The following is a 15327-nucleotide window of genomic DNA, read 5'->3' on the forward strand; positions in this document are numbered from 1 at the left end:
ATTCATTGCTTCATTCCTTCCTCCCTCCCTCCCTCCCTCCCTTTCTTCCTTTCTTCATTCATTCGTCCCTCCTTCTCTCCCTTTCTTCCTTTCTTCCTTCATTCATTCATTCGTCCCTCCCTCTCTCCCTTCCTTCCTTCTTTCCTTCCTTCCTTCCTTCCTTCCTTCCTTCCTTCCTTCCTTCCTTCCTTCTATCTTTCCTTCCTTCCTTCCTTCCTTCCTTCCTTCATTCCTTCCTTCATTCATTCCTTCCTTCCTCAGTTCCTTCCTCCCTCCCTCCCTCCCTCCCTTCCTTCCTTCTTTCCTTCCTTCCTTCCTTCCTTCTTTCCTTCCTTCCTTCCTTCCTTCCTTCCTTCCTCAGTTCCTCCCTCCCTCCCTCCCTCCCTCCCTCTCTCCCTTCCTTCCTTCTTTCCTTCCTTCCTTCCTTCCTTCTTTCCTTCCTTCCTTCCTTCCTTCCTTCCTTCCTCAGTTCCTCCCTCCCTCCCTCCCTCCCTCCCTCCCTCCCTCCCTCTCTCCCTTCCTTCCTTCTTTCCTTCCTTCCTTCCTTCCTTCATTCAATCCTACCTTCCTTCCTTCCTTCCTTCCTTCCTCAGTTCCTCCCTCCCTCCCTCCCTCCCTCCCTCTCTCCCTTCCTTCCTTCTTTCCTTCCTTCCTTCCTTCCTTCTTTCCTTCCTTCCTCCTTCCCTTCCTTCCTTCCTCAGTTCCTCCCTCCCTCCCTCCCTCTCTCCCTTCCTTCCTTCTTTCCTCCCTCCCTTCCTTCCTTCCTTCCTCCCTCCCTCCCTCCCTCCCTTCTTTCCGTCCTTCAGTCTGTCAGCCACTTACGCAGTCACTCAGTCACGGTCAATTACTCAGTCACTCAGTCACTCAGACAATCGGTCAATCCAGTCTCATGCAGTTCCATTTTCCTCAAGATGAAACACTCCCTCCCCTCAGTATGCATTCGTTGTGTACACCAGTGAGTCTTTCAATTGTACCGATAGCGTGACGAGTCTTCAGAATGCATTCGTTGTATACACCAGTGAGTCTTTCAATTGTACCGATAGCGTGACGAGTCTTCAGAATGCATTCGTTGTATACACCAGTGAGTCTATCAGTTGTAACGATAGCGTGACGAGTCTTCAGAATGCATTCGTTGTATACACCAGTGAGTCTTTCAGTTGTAACGATAGCGTGACGAGTCTTCAGTATGCATTCGTTGTGTACACCAGTGAGTCTTTCAATTGTAACGATAGCGTGACGAGTCTTCAGTATGCATTCGTTGTGTACACCAGTGAGTCTTTCAATTGTAACGATAGCGTGACGAGTCCTCAGTATGCATTCGTTGTGTACACCAGTGAGTCTTTCAATTGTACCGATAGCGTGACGAGTCTTCAGAATGCATTCGTTGTATACACCAGTGAGCCTTTCAATTGTAACGATAGCGTGACGAGTCTTCAGTATGCATTCGTTGTGTACACCAGTGAGTCTTTCAATTGTAACGATAGCGTGACGAGTCTTCAGTATGCATTCGTTGTGTACACCAGTGAGTCTTTCAATTGTAACGATAGCGTGACGAGTCTTCAGTATGCATTCGTTGTGTACACCAGTGAGTCTTTCAATTGTAACGATAGCGTGACGAGTCTTCAGTATGCATTCGTTGTGTACACCAGTGAGTCTTTCAATTGTAACGATAGCGTGACGAGTCTTCAGTATGCATTCGTTGTGTACACCGGTGAGTCTTTCAGTTGTAACGATAGCGTGACGAGTCTTCAGTATGCATTCGTTGTGTACACCAGTGAGTCTTTCAATTGTACCGATAGCGTGACGAGTCTTCAGAATGCATTCGTTGTATACACCAGTGAGTCTTTCAGTTGTAACGATAGCGTGACGAGTCTTCAGTATGCATTCGTTGTGTACACCAGTGAGTCTTTCAATTGTACCGATAGCGTGACGAGTCTTCAGAATGCATTCGTTGTATACACCAGTGAGTCTTTCAGTTGTAACGATAGCGTGACGAGTCTTCAGTATGCATTCGTTGTGTACACCAGTGAGTCTTTCAGTTGTAACGATAGCGTGACGAGTCTTCAGTATGCATTCGTTGTGTACACCAGTGAGTCTTTCAATTGTACCGATAGCGTGACGAGTCTTCAGAATGCATTCGTTGTATACACCAGTGAGTCTTTCAGTTGTAACGATAGCGTGACGAGTCTTCATTATGCATTCGTTGTGTACACCAGTGAGTCTTTCAATTGTAACGATAGCGTGACGAGTCTTCATTATGCATTCGTTGTGTACACCAGTGAGTCTTTCAATTGTAACGGTAGCGTGACGAGTCTTCAGTATGCATTCGTTGTGTACACCAGTGAGTCTTTCAATTGTACCGATAGCGTGACGAGTCTTCAGAATGCATTCGTTGTATACACCAGTGAGTCTTTCAGTTGTAACGATAGCGTGACGAGTCTTCAGTATGCATTCGTTGTGTACACCAGTGAGTCTTTCAATTGTACCGATAGCGTGACGAGTCTTCAGAATGCATTCGTTGTATACACCAGTGAGTCTTTCAGTTGTAACGATAGCGTGACGAGTCTGGCAAACCAAAGGTGGAACAAGTCGCGTAAGGCGAAATTACTACATTTAGTCAAGCTGTGGAACTCACAGAATGAAACTGAACGTAGTCCGCTGCTAGTGCAAAAGGCAGTGAAAGTGACGAGCCTGTTTGGCGCGGCAGCGGTTGCGCTGTGCTTCATAGCACGCTTTACTGTACCTCTCTTCGTTTTAACTTTCTGAGCGTGTTTTTAATCCAAACATATCATATCTATATGTTTTTTTTAATCAGGAACCGACAAGGAATAAGATGAACTAGTTTTGGAAATTTAATTTTGATCATAATTTTTAATTTTTTTTTAATTTTCAGAGCTTGTTTTTAATCCAAATTAACATATTTATATGTTTTTGGAATCAGAAAATGATGAAAAATAAGATGAACGTAAATTTGGATCGTTTTATAAAAAATTTTTTTTTTTACAATTTTCAGATTTTTAATGACCAAAGTCATTAATTAATTTTTAAGCCACCAAACTGAAATGCAATACCGAAGTCCGGCCTTCGTCGAAGATTGCTTGGCCAAAATTTCAATCAATTTGATTGAAAAATGAGGGTGTGACAGTGCCGCCTCAACTTTTACAAAAAGCCGGATATGACGTCATCAAAGGTATTTATCGCAAAAAAGAAAAAAACGTCCGGGAATATCATTCCCAGGAACTCTCATGTCAAATTTCATAAAGATCGTTCCAGTAGTTTGGTCTGAATCGCTCTACACACACACACACACACACACACACACACACACACACACACACCACGACCATCGTCTCGATTCCCCCTCTATGTTAAAACATTTAGTCAAAACTTGACTAAATGTAAAAACAAAGCATGGACACACAGCACTTTATCATCTAATAATTGAGAGAAAGAAAACCACTGACCAATATGACGTGCTTGACGTTGTTGTGACTGGCATTCTTGAACAGGTCCGACCAGAACTCCTGCCAACAGAGCAGTGAGACATGAACAATATAAGATGTTTGATGGGTTGTTGACAGACCAGCTTTTTTGTCGGTCCGAGGGGGAGCATATCGTCTTTTGTTTCATATTTATTGACCAAGGCCGAAGGCCGCGGTCAATAAATATGAAACAAAAGTCGATATGCCCCCCGAGGACCGACAAAAAAGCTGGTCTGTCAACAAACCACCAAACATCGTTTTTGTCATCATTTTGGTAGCGCGAAAATAATTGCATCATCAACAGAGGGAGCCATGAGTTGAAACGCGAGTTTGGTTTTGAAAATACTGTTTTGGGGGCCCCACCACGCTGTTGCAATCACTGAAGGCAGGCGCGAGAGTGAAGGCGCTACAAATACAAGTGAAAGCGAGTCAAGGAGATCTGTGTATTAATTTGATGACATGTTGAGACAAGTATGTCAGGTTTGAGGAAGAAAAGTTCTGTAGGTTCCGACTAACTGGATGGTGTGTGAATCCAGCAGTACGCGTCTTCGACTTTGGGCCGACAGCGGCGTTTCATTGCAAAAAATGACCTACATTTTGCATTTGCTTGCGATGGGATTGCCCCGCTGTTTCGAAGAGTTGCTTGTTTGCAGCACTGTCAGCGTTCGTGACATCTCTTAGCAGATATGTGGATTAAACGTGCGACGAATCGAGAGCAAGGAATAGCAGAAAGCAAAAATGAGTGAGTCGCTTTTCTCTTGTTTTCCCTCTTACCTGTGGGTGGAATATATTTGTGCGTACAGCTGCGATGTGTTTTTATCCCCAGGATTTCAGTTGTGTGGTGTGGTTATTGTTTTGCTCGTTTCTACGATACCCACGCCCAAACCTGACCCCCCCCCCCCCCCCCCCGCTCAACCGCCAACCAGACACATCAATGATAAAACGCCACCCCCCCCCCCCCCCCGCCCCCATTGCGAATGACCCGCATATCACACACACCCGCCCCCCTCTCACCCGCCCACCACACAGATCAATGATCAAACTCGCCCCTCTCCCAATACATACAAAGAGGACGAAAAACTCTGATTTACACTCGTGTAACACTAACAAGAGAGTCTTTAATTGCATGAATGAGATGAGACCATTTTCAGTTTGAACAGAGTTAACAATAAGTTGAATAACATTAACAGTTTTAGCACAGTTATTTACAAAACCAACCACAAAAATGGAAAACTAATTAACACATCATATATAGTCTATGAAAGTTGAAACTCACTTCACATTAGTTGAAACTAAGTTTGTTTTTTGTTTTTTAACTCCATTTGGTAATGGATCATTGCATGGATGTGTGCATATCATTTGCAATTGGAGTTTGAGATGAGAAAGGTTTTTATTTTCTCATGACAAACTGCACATTTGAAAAAGAGCAGTTGTTGAAAATAAAAGGCTGAGCTTGGTTCTGTTGCTGCTGTTGAGAAACAAGGTGAACCGGGGTTGTTGGAGGCAAGTCAAACTCCCCGAAGAGTTCGTCCAGGTCAACCCCTCCAATTTCCTGTGAAATGATGTCATCATCTCTGAAAAACAAAGTCCCGCAAATGATTTGACCGACAGTACTTTATTCAGCAACATGAATGTTTATAGGTACCACAAGATTGAGATGTTTTTCTTTATTAACAATATGCATTTCTGTTCACAGTTCAGTTCTATTTCTAAGCTGTTATTTGCATTGCTTAAAAAGTTTAACTTAAAACTAAAAGTTTAAATGTTATGGATTTCTTGCACACAATCTGCTCTGCAATCATACTATTCCTATGAGTCATAATTATAGTGCATGGTATTGGTATGGGTATGGTATTGAATACGTTGCTTACCATACATTTGTGTGAAAGAGGGAAAGAGAGGTGAACTTTGTTGAAGAGGCTGGTGGTCTGAAATATTGTATTTTTCAATCTGTTTTAGTGTGTCTGGTTTTAGTGTATTTGATTTGGTTTATTTTTTTTAATCATTTTGGTTTGCTGGTTTTACTTGTATTAGTTGTAAGATTTGATGATTTTACCCATTATTTTATATGATATATTTTTAAGTGTGTGGGGTGTCAATGTGTGTGTGTGTGTATTTGTGTAATTTGCTTTTTGCTTGCTGACTCAGTGACTGTTCCAAGTCAACTTTGGCTTGGTGAGTCATGTTTTACCTGACTAGTAGTGGTTGGTGCTCTGCTGCAGTCAAGGAGGCTGCTCTTGTAGATGGCAAGGATCTGTTGATAGTTTCATGTTAACAATATCTTAGTTACCGCCACAGGATGCAATTTAAGGGTATCATTGCTAACTAAGACTCACAACATACTATATACTGACTTTCACAGTGTTTGTCTGTGTGTGTCTGGGTGTTTATGTTTGTGAGTGTTAAATGTAGGGACACAAATGTGTCTTTTGCCTGCTGAGTCAGTTACTGTATGTTCCTAGTCAACTTTGGCTGTGGTGATTCTATGTTTTACCTGACTGGTAGTGGTAGTTGGTGCTCTGCTGCAGTCAAGGAGGCTGCTCTTGTAGATGGCAAGGATCTGTTGATAGTTACATGTTAACAATAAGTTACCGCCACAGGATGCAATTTAAGGGTATCATTGCTAACTAAGACTCACAACATACTATATATATATACTGACTTTCACAGTGTTTGTCTTTGTGTGTCTGGGTGTTATGTTTGTGAGTGTTAAATGTAGGGACACAAATGTGTCTTTTGCCTGCTGAGTCAGTTACTGTATGTTCCTAGTCAACTTTGGCTGTGGTGATTCTATGTTTTACCTGACTGGTAGTGGTAGTTGGTGCTCTGCTGCAGTCAAGGAGGCTGCTCTTGTAGATGGCAAGGATCTGTTGATAGTTACATGTTAACAATAAGTTTCTGCCACAGGATGCAATTTAAGGTATCTTGCTAACTAGATTTCACAAGATGTGTACATGTGTGTTATGCCCACACACATTAAGACTGTAATCAATTGAAACCAAACTGAACAAAAGAAAAGTTACTTTATCATATGTGGAAAGAACAGGACTCTTTTTACCTTGTGTGTAGGTCTGATTCAGCAAACATGTCACCTGGTGCTTCAGAACTTGTGACAGTAGCAGATGGCCTGTAGAAAAAAATTAAGAAGATTATTGCTTTATAATAACTGACTAAGTTTATGTAGTTTTTACAGGTGTTTGAAGTGTGCTTTAGTTTTCATTTTCATAACTTAATTGTCTCATCGCTGGGAAATGTGGGTTGCTTTCCACCCAGTGGAAAACCAGCAGCAACAGAGTCGCGCTACCCAGGTGTATGACAGTATGTGTGTTTAGGTGTAATCTGCTACTTATGGCAGAACGACCGAGGTCTTTTATGGGCCAACAAAATGTAACTGTCCCTCCCGGCCCGGATTCAAACATGTGACCATACACTGATACAGTCACAAGTCCAATGATCTACAAAGTGAGCTATTGGGGCCCCGGTTAAGAATATTTGTAGGTGAACTGTAGAGTATGTTTATAAACAATTGTGGGTGTGTTAGATTTTTAAATTCCTTCTACATATGGACTTTTTCTTTATTACCTGTTTTGCTTTGGTTGTTGTAGAGCAGGGTTGTTGCCATGGATGGCTGCACTTAAGCAGTGGGCCATGTGACCTTTGTCGCGGTTGCTAACACGCTGGTACTGGGCCAGGCTGGAGACGCTCTTGTGGCCGGAGACTGCCATGATGTGGCCAGCTGGAAAATTGGCCCTTGCCAGCATGGTGATGGTAGAGGTCCTGATACTGTGGTTTGTGTATCTCTCGGACAGGTCACATTTCTCCGACAGATCGCTCATGAAGGTTGCTAGCTTGTGCTTCCCAATTGGCGCATTATAAAACCATACTTGGTCTTGTGCTCCAAAAGAATCTCTGGGTCGCTGCCAAAGCCTTTCACAGCCAGGGTGGAGCTTCTTGATGTACTTGTCAAAAGTTTTGACGGGACATAACAGAGAACCTGGGATCTCTGGCATGATACCGGAAAATATTTCCTTGTCATTTTGTCGTCTGTTTTTCATGAGTTCGTCTTCAACTTTCGTGACAAATTTACGTCCAAATTCATCTTCCATAATTTTGAAGGTTTTTTTGGACATTTTTGTCATGTTTTCTTCACCTCGCCTGCAAAAATACAGTCGAATGTCCATTTGGACTTTGTTTGCAAGTCCATGAGGGGTGTCTGAGGAAAACAACATGTGGTTGTACATTTTTTGCAGGTCATCTCCATTGATTTCGGGATAGTGTGTGATCTCACCTTTTCCCATCTGCTTCAGCTCTCGCATCGCTGTTCCAAAGCTCACGTTCGCTCCTTTAAAAGAGCTGTCCCTGAGGATGTCAATGTTCTTCTTTTCTTTTAAGAAACGGCTGATCCCATAACGCAGGGAGGACAAAGTGGTACTTTTGTAATGGCCCCCCGTCTCATTTCTCGCGTCAATGTAGAAATGGGCTAGTACCTGATTGAGATGCTCATCGGGGAACATCTCGAAGGAAACTTCTTGTCCCGTTTCAGCCAGGTAGGATCGCAGCGTTTTTACAGCTACATCAGTGGCCTTGTTAGTGTTTGCGGGCGTGAGCAATTTTTTCTTTGTCTCAATTTCTTCGCCAGTATGGGATGCAAATCTTTTCGTCGCCATGATTGCGTTGATAGCTTAAAACGCAGACGATCATTGTGTCATAGGTCACCGTTGTTTTTGTTTTTGTTTTTTTGTAATGCACCATTGTAATCTTGTCAATAAATGTGTCTCTCCGTTACATCGCCCTCCCATCATGCCTCCCCATCTCTCTACCCCCCACCCCACCCCCCCTTTTTCAGTGGTAACAATTTCTTTGACGCGATCGAGTTCGAGCGTTGAACCCATGTTTGGGTGAAAGGTCACAGAAACTTCGTGTTGTGCGGCGACGGAGTTTCGTTACAGATCTGGTTTCTCATTGACTCTTTATTTTTCCTCGGATTTTTCACTCTTCTTGCCCGGCTTTGTCAGATGTGTGCATTTCTTGTTGGTATGTTCTTTGCGTTGTATTTGTTGTTTTTCTTATTTGCGCTTAGTTTATAGATAAGTCTTGGCGTAGAAATCTGCTGCACGGGTCAGAATGTCAGGGGTCAATCAGTTTGACTTACCGTCTCCGATCGTCTGCGACTCGAAACAGAGATCTTTATACACACACTCAGTGACTTTGTAAGTGGACAAAATATATGGCTAGGTTTCATTTGTTTGCGAGAAAGCCTCAATTTACTTCCTTTCATATCGTAGTGTTTTGTTTTGTTTACGGTTATGGTCTTTCATTTTGGAAGCAGTGTTCAGGGAAACGCCAATGAGAAGAGCCGATGAACCCCCGAGCGTTTCTATTGGGTTTGGTTTTGAATATCCATGTAACCTGCTTTCTGTAACTATGGTAACTGGGGATTTATTCCCCGGGGAACATGAGATTTATTTCCCAGGTGCTTGTGAATGAAAACTCGTGAAAATGATGACAAAACAATTTGTCATCATTTTCACGAGTTTTCATTCACAAGCACCTGGGAAATAAATCTCATGTTCCCCGGGGAATAAATCCCCAGTTACCATAGTTACAGAAAGCAGGTTACATGGATATTCAAAACCAAACCCAATAGAAACGCTCGGGGGTTCATCGGCTCTTCTCATTGGCGTTTCCCTGAACACTGCTTCCAAAATGAAAGACCATAACCGTAAACAAAACAAAACACTACGATATGAAAGGAAGTAAATTGAGGCTTTCTCGCAAACAAATGAAACCTAGCCATATATTTTGTCCACTTACAAAGTCACTGAGTGTGTGTATAAAGATCTCTGTTTCGAGTCGCAGACGATCGGAGACGGTAAGTCAAACTGATTGACCCCTGACATTCTGACCCGTGCAGCAGATTTCTACGCCAAGACTTATCTATAAACTAAGCGCAAATAAGAAAACAACAAATACAACGCAAAGAACATACCAACAAGAAATGCACACATCTGACAAAGCCGGGCAAGAAGAGTGAAAAATCCGAGGAAAAATAAAGAGTCAATGAGAAACCAGATCTGTAACGAAACTCCGTCGCCGCACAACACGAAGTTTCTGTGACCTTTCACCCAAACATGGGTTCAACGCTCGAACTCGATCGCGTCAAAGAAATTGTTACCACTGAAAAAGGGGGTGGGGGGTGGGGGGTAGAGAGATGGGGAGGCATGATGGGAGGGCGATGTAACGGAGAGACACATTTATTGACAAGATTACAATGGTGCATTACAAAAAAACAAAAACAAAAACAACGGTGACCTATGACACAATGATCGTCTGCGTTTTAAGCTATCAACGCAATCATGGCGACGAAAAGATTTGCATCCCATACTGGCGAAGAAATTGAGACAAAGAAAAAATTGCTCACGCCCGCAAACACTAACAAGGCCACTGATGTAGCTGTAAAAACGCTGCGATCCTACCTGGCTGAAACGGGACAAGAAGTTTCCTTCGAGATGTTCCCCGATGAGCATCTCAATCAGGTACTAGCCCATTTCTACATTGACGCGAGAAATGAGACGGGGGGCCATTACAAAAGTACCACTTTGTCCTCCCTGCGTTATGGGATCAGCCGTTTCTTAAAAGAAAAGAAGAACATTGACATCCTCAGGGACAGCTCTTTTAAAGGAGCGAACGTGAGCTTTGGAACAGCGATGCGAGAGCTGAAGCAGATGGGAAAAGGTGAGATCACACACTATCCCGAAATCAATGGAGATGACCTGCAAAAAATGTACAACCACATGTTGTTTTCCTCAGACACCCCTCATGGACTTGCAAACAAAGTCCAAATGGACATTCGACTGTATTTTTGCAGGCGAGGTGAAGAAAACATGACAAAAATGTCCAAAAAAACCTTCAAAATTATGGAAGATGAATTTGGACGTAAATTTGTCACGAAAGTTGAAGACGAACTCATGAAAAACAGACGACAAAATGACAAGGAAATATTTTCCGGTATCATGCCAGAGATCCCAGGTTCTCTGTTATGTCCCGTCAAAACTTTTGACAAGTACATCAAGAAGCTCCACCCTGGCTGTGAAAGGCTTTGGCAGCGACCCAGAGATTCTTTTGGAGCACAAGACCAAGTATGGTTTTATAATGCGCCAATTGGGAAGCACAAGCTAGCAACCTTCATGAGCGATCTGTCCGAGAAATGTGACCTGTCCGAGAGATACACAAACCACAGTATCAGGACCTCTACCATCACCATGCTGGCAAGGGCCAATTTTCCAGCTGGCCACATCATGGCAGTCTCCGGCCACAAGAGCGTCTCCAGCCTGGCCCAGTACCAGCGTGTTAGCAACAGCGACAAAGGTCACATGGCCCACTGCTTAAGTGCAGCCATCCATGGCAACAACCCTGCTCTACAACAACCAAAGCAAAACAGGTAATAAAGAAAAAGTCCATATGTAGAAGGAATTTAAAAATCTAACACACCCACAATTGTTTATAAACATACTCTACAGTTCACCTACAAATATTCTTAACCGGGGCCCCAATAGCTCACTTTGTAGATCATTGGACTTGTGACTGTATCAGTGTATGGTCACATGTTTGAATCCGGGCCGGGAGGGACAGTTACATTTTGTTGGCCCATAAAAGACCTCGGTCGTTCTGCCATAAGTAGCAGATTACACCTAAACACATGTATACTGTCATACACCTGGGTAGCGCGACTCTGTTGCTGCTGGTTTTCCACTGGGTGGAAAGCAACCCACATTTCCCAGCGATGAGACAATTAAGTTATGAAAATGAAAACTAAAGCACACTTCAAACACCTGTAAAAACTACATAAACTTAGTCAGTTATTATAAAGCAATAATCTTCTTAATTTTTTTCTACAGGCCATCTGCTACTGTCACAAGTTCTGAAGCACCAGGTGACATGTTTGCTGAATCAGACCTACACACAAGGTAAAAAGAGTCCTGTTCTTTCCACATATGATAAAGTAACTTTTCTTTTGTTCAGTTTGGTTTCAATTGATTACAGTCTTAATGTGTGTGGGCATAACACACATGTACACATCTTGTGAAATCTAGTTAGCAAGATACCTTAAATTGCATCCTGTGGCAGAAACTTATTGTTAACATGTAACTATCAACAGATCCTTGCCATCTACAAGAGCAGCCTCCTTGACTGCAGCAGAGCACCAACTACCACTACCAGTCAGGTAAAACATAGAATCACCACAGCCAAAGTTGACTAGGAACATACAGTAACTGACTCAGCAGGCAAAAGACACATTTGTGTCCCTACATTTAACACTCACAAACATAACACCCAGACACACAAAGACAAACACTGTGAAAGTCAGTATATATATAGTATGTTGTGAGTCTTAGTTAGCAATGATACCCTTAAATTGCATCCTGTGGCGGTAACTTATTGTTAACATGTAACTATCAACAGATCCTTGCCATCTACAAGAGCAGCCTCCTTGACTGCAGCAGAGCACCAACTACCACTACCAGTCAGGTAAAACATAGAATCACCACAGCCAAAGTTGACTAGGAACATACAGTAACTGACTCAGCAGGCAAAAGACACATTTGTGTCCCTACATTTAACACTCACAAACATAAACACCCAGACACACAAAGACAAACACTGTGAAAGTCAGTATATAGTATGTTGTGAGTCTTAGTTAGCAATGATACCCTTAAATTGCATCCTGTGGCGGTAACTAAGATATTGTTAACATGAAACTATCAACAGATCCTTGCCATCTACAAGAGCAGCCTCCTTGACTGCAGCAGAGCACCAACCACTACTAGTCAGGTAAAACATGACTCACCAAGCCAAAGTTGACTTGGAACAGTCACTGAGTCAGCAAGCAAAAAGCAAATTACACAAATACACACACACACACATTGACACCCCACACACTTAAAAATATATCATATAAAATAATGGGTAAAATCATCAAATCTTACAACTAATACAAGTAAAACCAGCAAACCAAAATGATTAAAAAAAATAAACCAAATCAAATACACTAAAACCAGACACACTAAAACAGATTGAAAAATACAATATTTCAGACCACCAGCCTCTTCAACAAAGTTCACCTCTCTTTCCCTCTTTCACACAAATGTATGGTAAGCAACGTATTCAATACCATACCCATACCAATACCATGCACTATAATTATGACTCATAGGAATAGTATGATTGCAGAGCAGATTGTGTGCAAGAAATCCATAACATTTAAACTTTTAGTTTTAAGTTAAACTTTTTAAGCAATGCAAATAACAGCTTAGAAATAGAACTGAACTGTGAACAGAAATGCATATTGTTAATAAAGAAAAACATCTCAATCTTGTGGTACCTATAAACATTCATGTTGCTGAATAAAGTACTGTCGGTCAAATCATTTGCGGGACTTTGTTTTTCAGAGATGATGACATCATTTCACAGGAAATTGGGGGGGTTGACCTGGACGAACTCTTCGGGGAGTTTGACTTGCCTCCAACAACCCCGGTTCACCTTGTTTCTCAACAGCAGCAACAGAACCAAGCTCAGCCTTTTATTTTCAACAACTGCTCTTTTTCAAATGTGCAGTTTGTCATGAGAAAATAAAAACCTTTCTCATCTTGAACTCCAATTGCAAATGATATGCACACATCCATGCAATGATCCATTACCAAATGGAGTTAAAAAACAAAAAACAAACTTAGTTTCAACTAATGTGAAGTGAGTTTCAACTTTCATAGACTATATATGATGTGTTAATTAGTTTTCCATTTTGGTTGTTGCTTTTGTAAATAACTGTGCTAAAACTGTTAATGTTATTCAACTTATTGTTAACTCTGTTAAAACTGAAAATGGTCTCATCTCATTCATGCAATTAAAGACTCTCTTGTTAGTGTTACACGAGTGTAAATCAGAGTTTTTCGTCCTCTTTGTATGTATTGGGAGAGGGGTGAGTTTGATCATTGATCTGTGTGGTGGGCGGGTGAGAGGGGGGCGGGTGTGTGTGATATGCGGGTCATTCGCAATGGGGGCGGGGGGGGGGGGGGTGGCGTTTTATCATTGATGTGTCTGGTTGGCGGTTGAGCGGGGGGGGGGGGGGGGGGTCAGGTTTGGGCGTGGGTATCGTAGAAACGAGCAAAACAATAACCACACCACACAACTGAAATCCTGGGGATAAAAACACATCGCAGCTGTACGCACAAATATATTCCACCCACAGGTAAGAGGGAAAACAAGAGAAAAGCGACTCACTCATTTTTGCTTTCTGCTATTCCTTGCTCTCGATTCGTCGCACGTTTAATCCACATATCTGCTAAGAGATGTCACGAACGCTGACAGTGCTGCAAACAAGCAACTCTTCGAAACAGCGGGGCAATCCCATCGCAAGCAAATGCAAAATGTAGGTCATTTTTTGCAATGAAACGCCGCTGTCGGCCCAAAGTCGAAGACGCGTACTGCTGGATTCACACACCATCCAGTTAGTCGGAACCTACAGAACTTTTCTTCCTCAAACCTGACATACTTGTCTCAACATGTCATCAAATTAATACACAGATCTCCTTGACTCGCTTTCACTTGTATGTGTAGCGCCTTCTCTCTCGCGCCTGCCTTCAGTGATTGCAACAGCGTGGTGGGGCCCCCAAAACAGTATTTTCAAAACCAAACTCGCGTTTCAACTCATGGCTCCCTCTGTTGATGATGCAATTATTTTCGCGCTACCAAAATGATGACAAAAACGATGTTTGGTGGTTTGTTGACAGACCAGCTTTTTTGTCGGTCCTCGGGGGGCATATCGACTTTTGTTTCATATTTATTGACCGCGGCCTTCGGCCTTGGTCAATAAATATGAAACAAAAGACGATATGCTCCCCCTCGGACCGACAAAAAAGCTGGTCTGTCAACAACCCATCAAACATCTTATAGTGTCTTCGCCTTAAGATTAAAAGTAAGATAAGAGACGTTTTCCGAACTGAAATAAGTCCGTAGTTTCATTATACCATCCTGAAAAGAAGGCAGTTTGTCGCTGTCGAAATATTGATAAAAAAAGACACAACCTGGTTGCTGCTGTGACCTCTTTTGGTTTAAATTGCAGAAATAACTCTGTCAGGATTTTCAGCAGTCTGGTAGAGTTAGAGCCCTTTCACCATATTCAGCCCACGCTGCATAGCATATAACACATCACAGTTAGTTGTTCGCCCCGATCGGAAGAGTGGAACAGGCTCCGGATGTAGTGAAAAGCCTGTCCAATAAATCAATATTTTCAAAAATGAACTTCCGAAAATAGCAAATTTGCATACTTGCCCCGATTAATCAAACTTAAAAATAGACTGGAATGATGATTGCGTTGTGCTTAACACTGGCTACACAATCACACATTATGTCCTAATGATTCAGAACTGGACTTGAATGATGATGGCATTGTACTGGACATCATGACACAATTACATGTTAAACAAACGAACGCTAGTTGTAACCTTTTGCATAGGGAGGGCGTAATCTCCTTCCATCATGAAAGCGTACGTTCCGTTGTTTTGTTCCGCGTAGGTCGTGTTGCAAGACCTGCAAGTTGATAACATTGCTACAACATGCTTCAACCTTTGCAGTTGAAGATAAAGTAAAACGCTCAATTTTAAACATTATAATTATGTTGTTTGTATTTTTGACCAAAATATGACATTTTACACAGATCGAGACACTCAGTGTTCCTCCGAGACTATGCCAGCTGTCGGGGTGAACAATGACTGTCCAGATCTGAGTAAAATTCCATACTTTGGTCAAAAATACAAATAACATTTATGTATCGATCGATTTTAAAGTA

General features: G+C 42.2%; 3 protein-coding genes across 5 annotated transcripts in view; 1 reads left to right on the plus strand and 2 right to left on the minus strand.

Annotated features, from left to right (window-relative positions):
• LOC138949519 (uncharacterized) overlaps positions 1-15327 on the minus strand; it is a 48106-nt gene that overhangs the window by 10563 nt on the left and 22216 nt on the right. The window contains exons 9-10 of the mRNA XM_070321345.1: positions 14984-15068; positions 3465-3524 (exon numbers count right to left, since the gene is read on the minus strand). Coding sequence (XP_070177446.1) covers positions 3465-3524; positions 14984-15068 — 145 coding nt within the window. The remainder of the gene's footprint in view (positions 1-3464; positions 3525-14983; positions 15069-15327) is intronic.
• On the minus strand, positions 4501-8518 carry LOC138949499 (uncharacterized). 2 transcript variants are annotated; one of them, XM_070321332.1, is made up of 6 exons: positions 7065-8518; positions 6541-6609; positions 6284-6349; positions 5977-6042; positions 5674-5736; positions 4501-5056 (listed from the first exon to the last, which is right to left on the minus strand). In XM_070321332.1, exons 1-6 carry the CDS (start codon positions 8147-8149, stop codon positions 4873-4875), a joined length of 1533 nt encoding a protein of 510 aa, XP_070177433.1. In that variant the 5' UTR covers positions 8150-8518; the 3' UTR covers positions 4501-4872. The 2 variants fall into 2 exon arrangements, with proteins under 2 accessions (XP_070177433.1, XP_070177434.1); XM_070321333.1 differs by lacking the exon at positions 6284-6349.
• LOC138949498 (uncharacterized) lies at positions 8991-13431 on the plus strand. 2 transcript variants are annotated; one of them, XM_070321330.1, is made up of 6 exons: positions 8991-10923; positions 11381-11449; positions 11641-11706; positions 11946-12011; positions 12252-12314; positions 12932-13431. In XM_070321330.1, exons 1-6 carry the CDS (start codon positions 9839-9841, stop codon positions 13113-13115), a joined length of 1533 nt encoding a protein of 510 aa, XP_070177431.1. In that variant the 5' UTR covers positions 8991-9838; the 3' UTR covers positions 13116-13431. The 2 variants fall into 2 exon arrangements, with proteins under 2 accessions (XP_070177431.1, XP_070177432.1); XM_070321331.1 differs by lacking the exon at positions 11641-11706.

This window comes from Littorina saxatilis, linkage group LG15 (assembly GCF_037325665.1).
Source record: "Littorina saxatilis isolate snail1 linkage group LG15, US_GU_Lsax_2.0, whole genome shotgun sequence".
NCBI lineage: Eukaryota > Metazoa > Mollusca > Gastropoda > Littorinimorpha > Littorinidae > Littorina > Littorina saxatilis.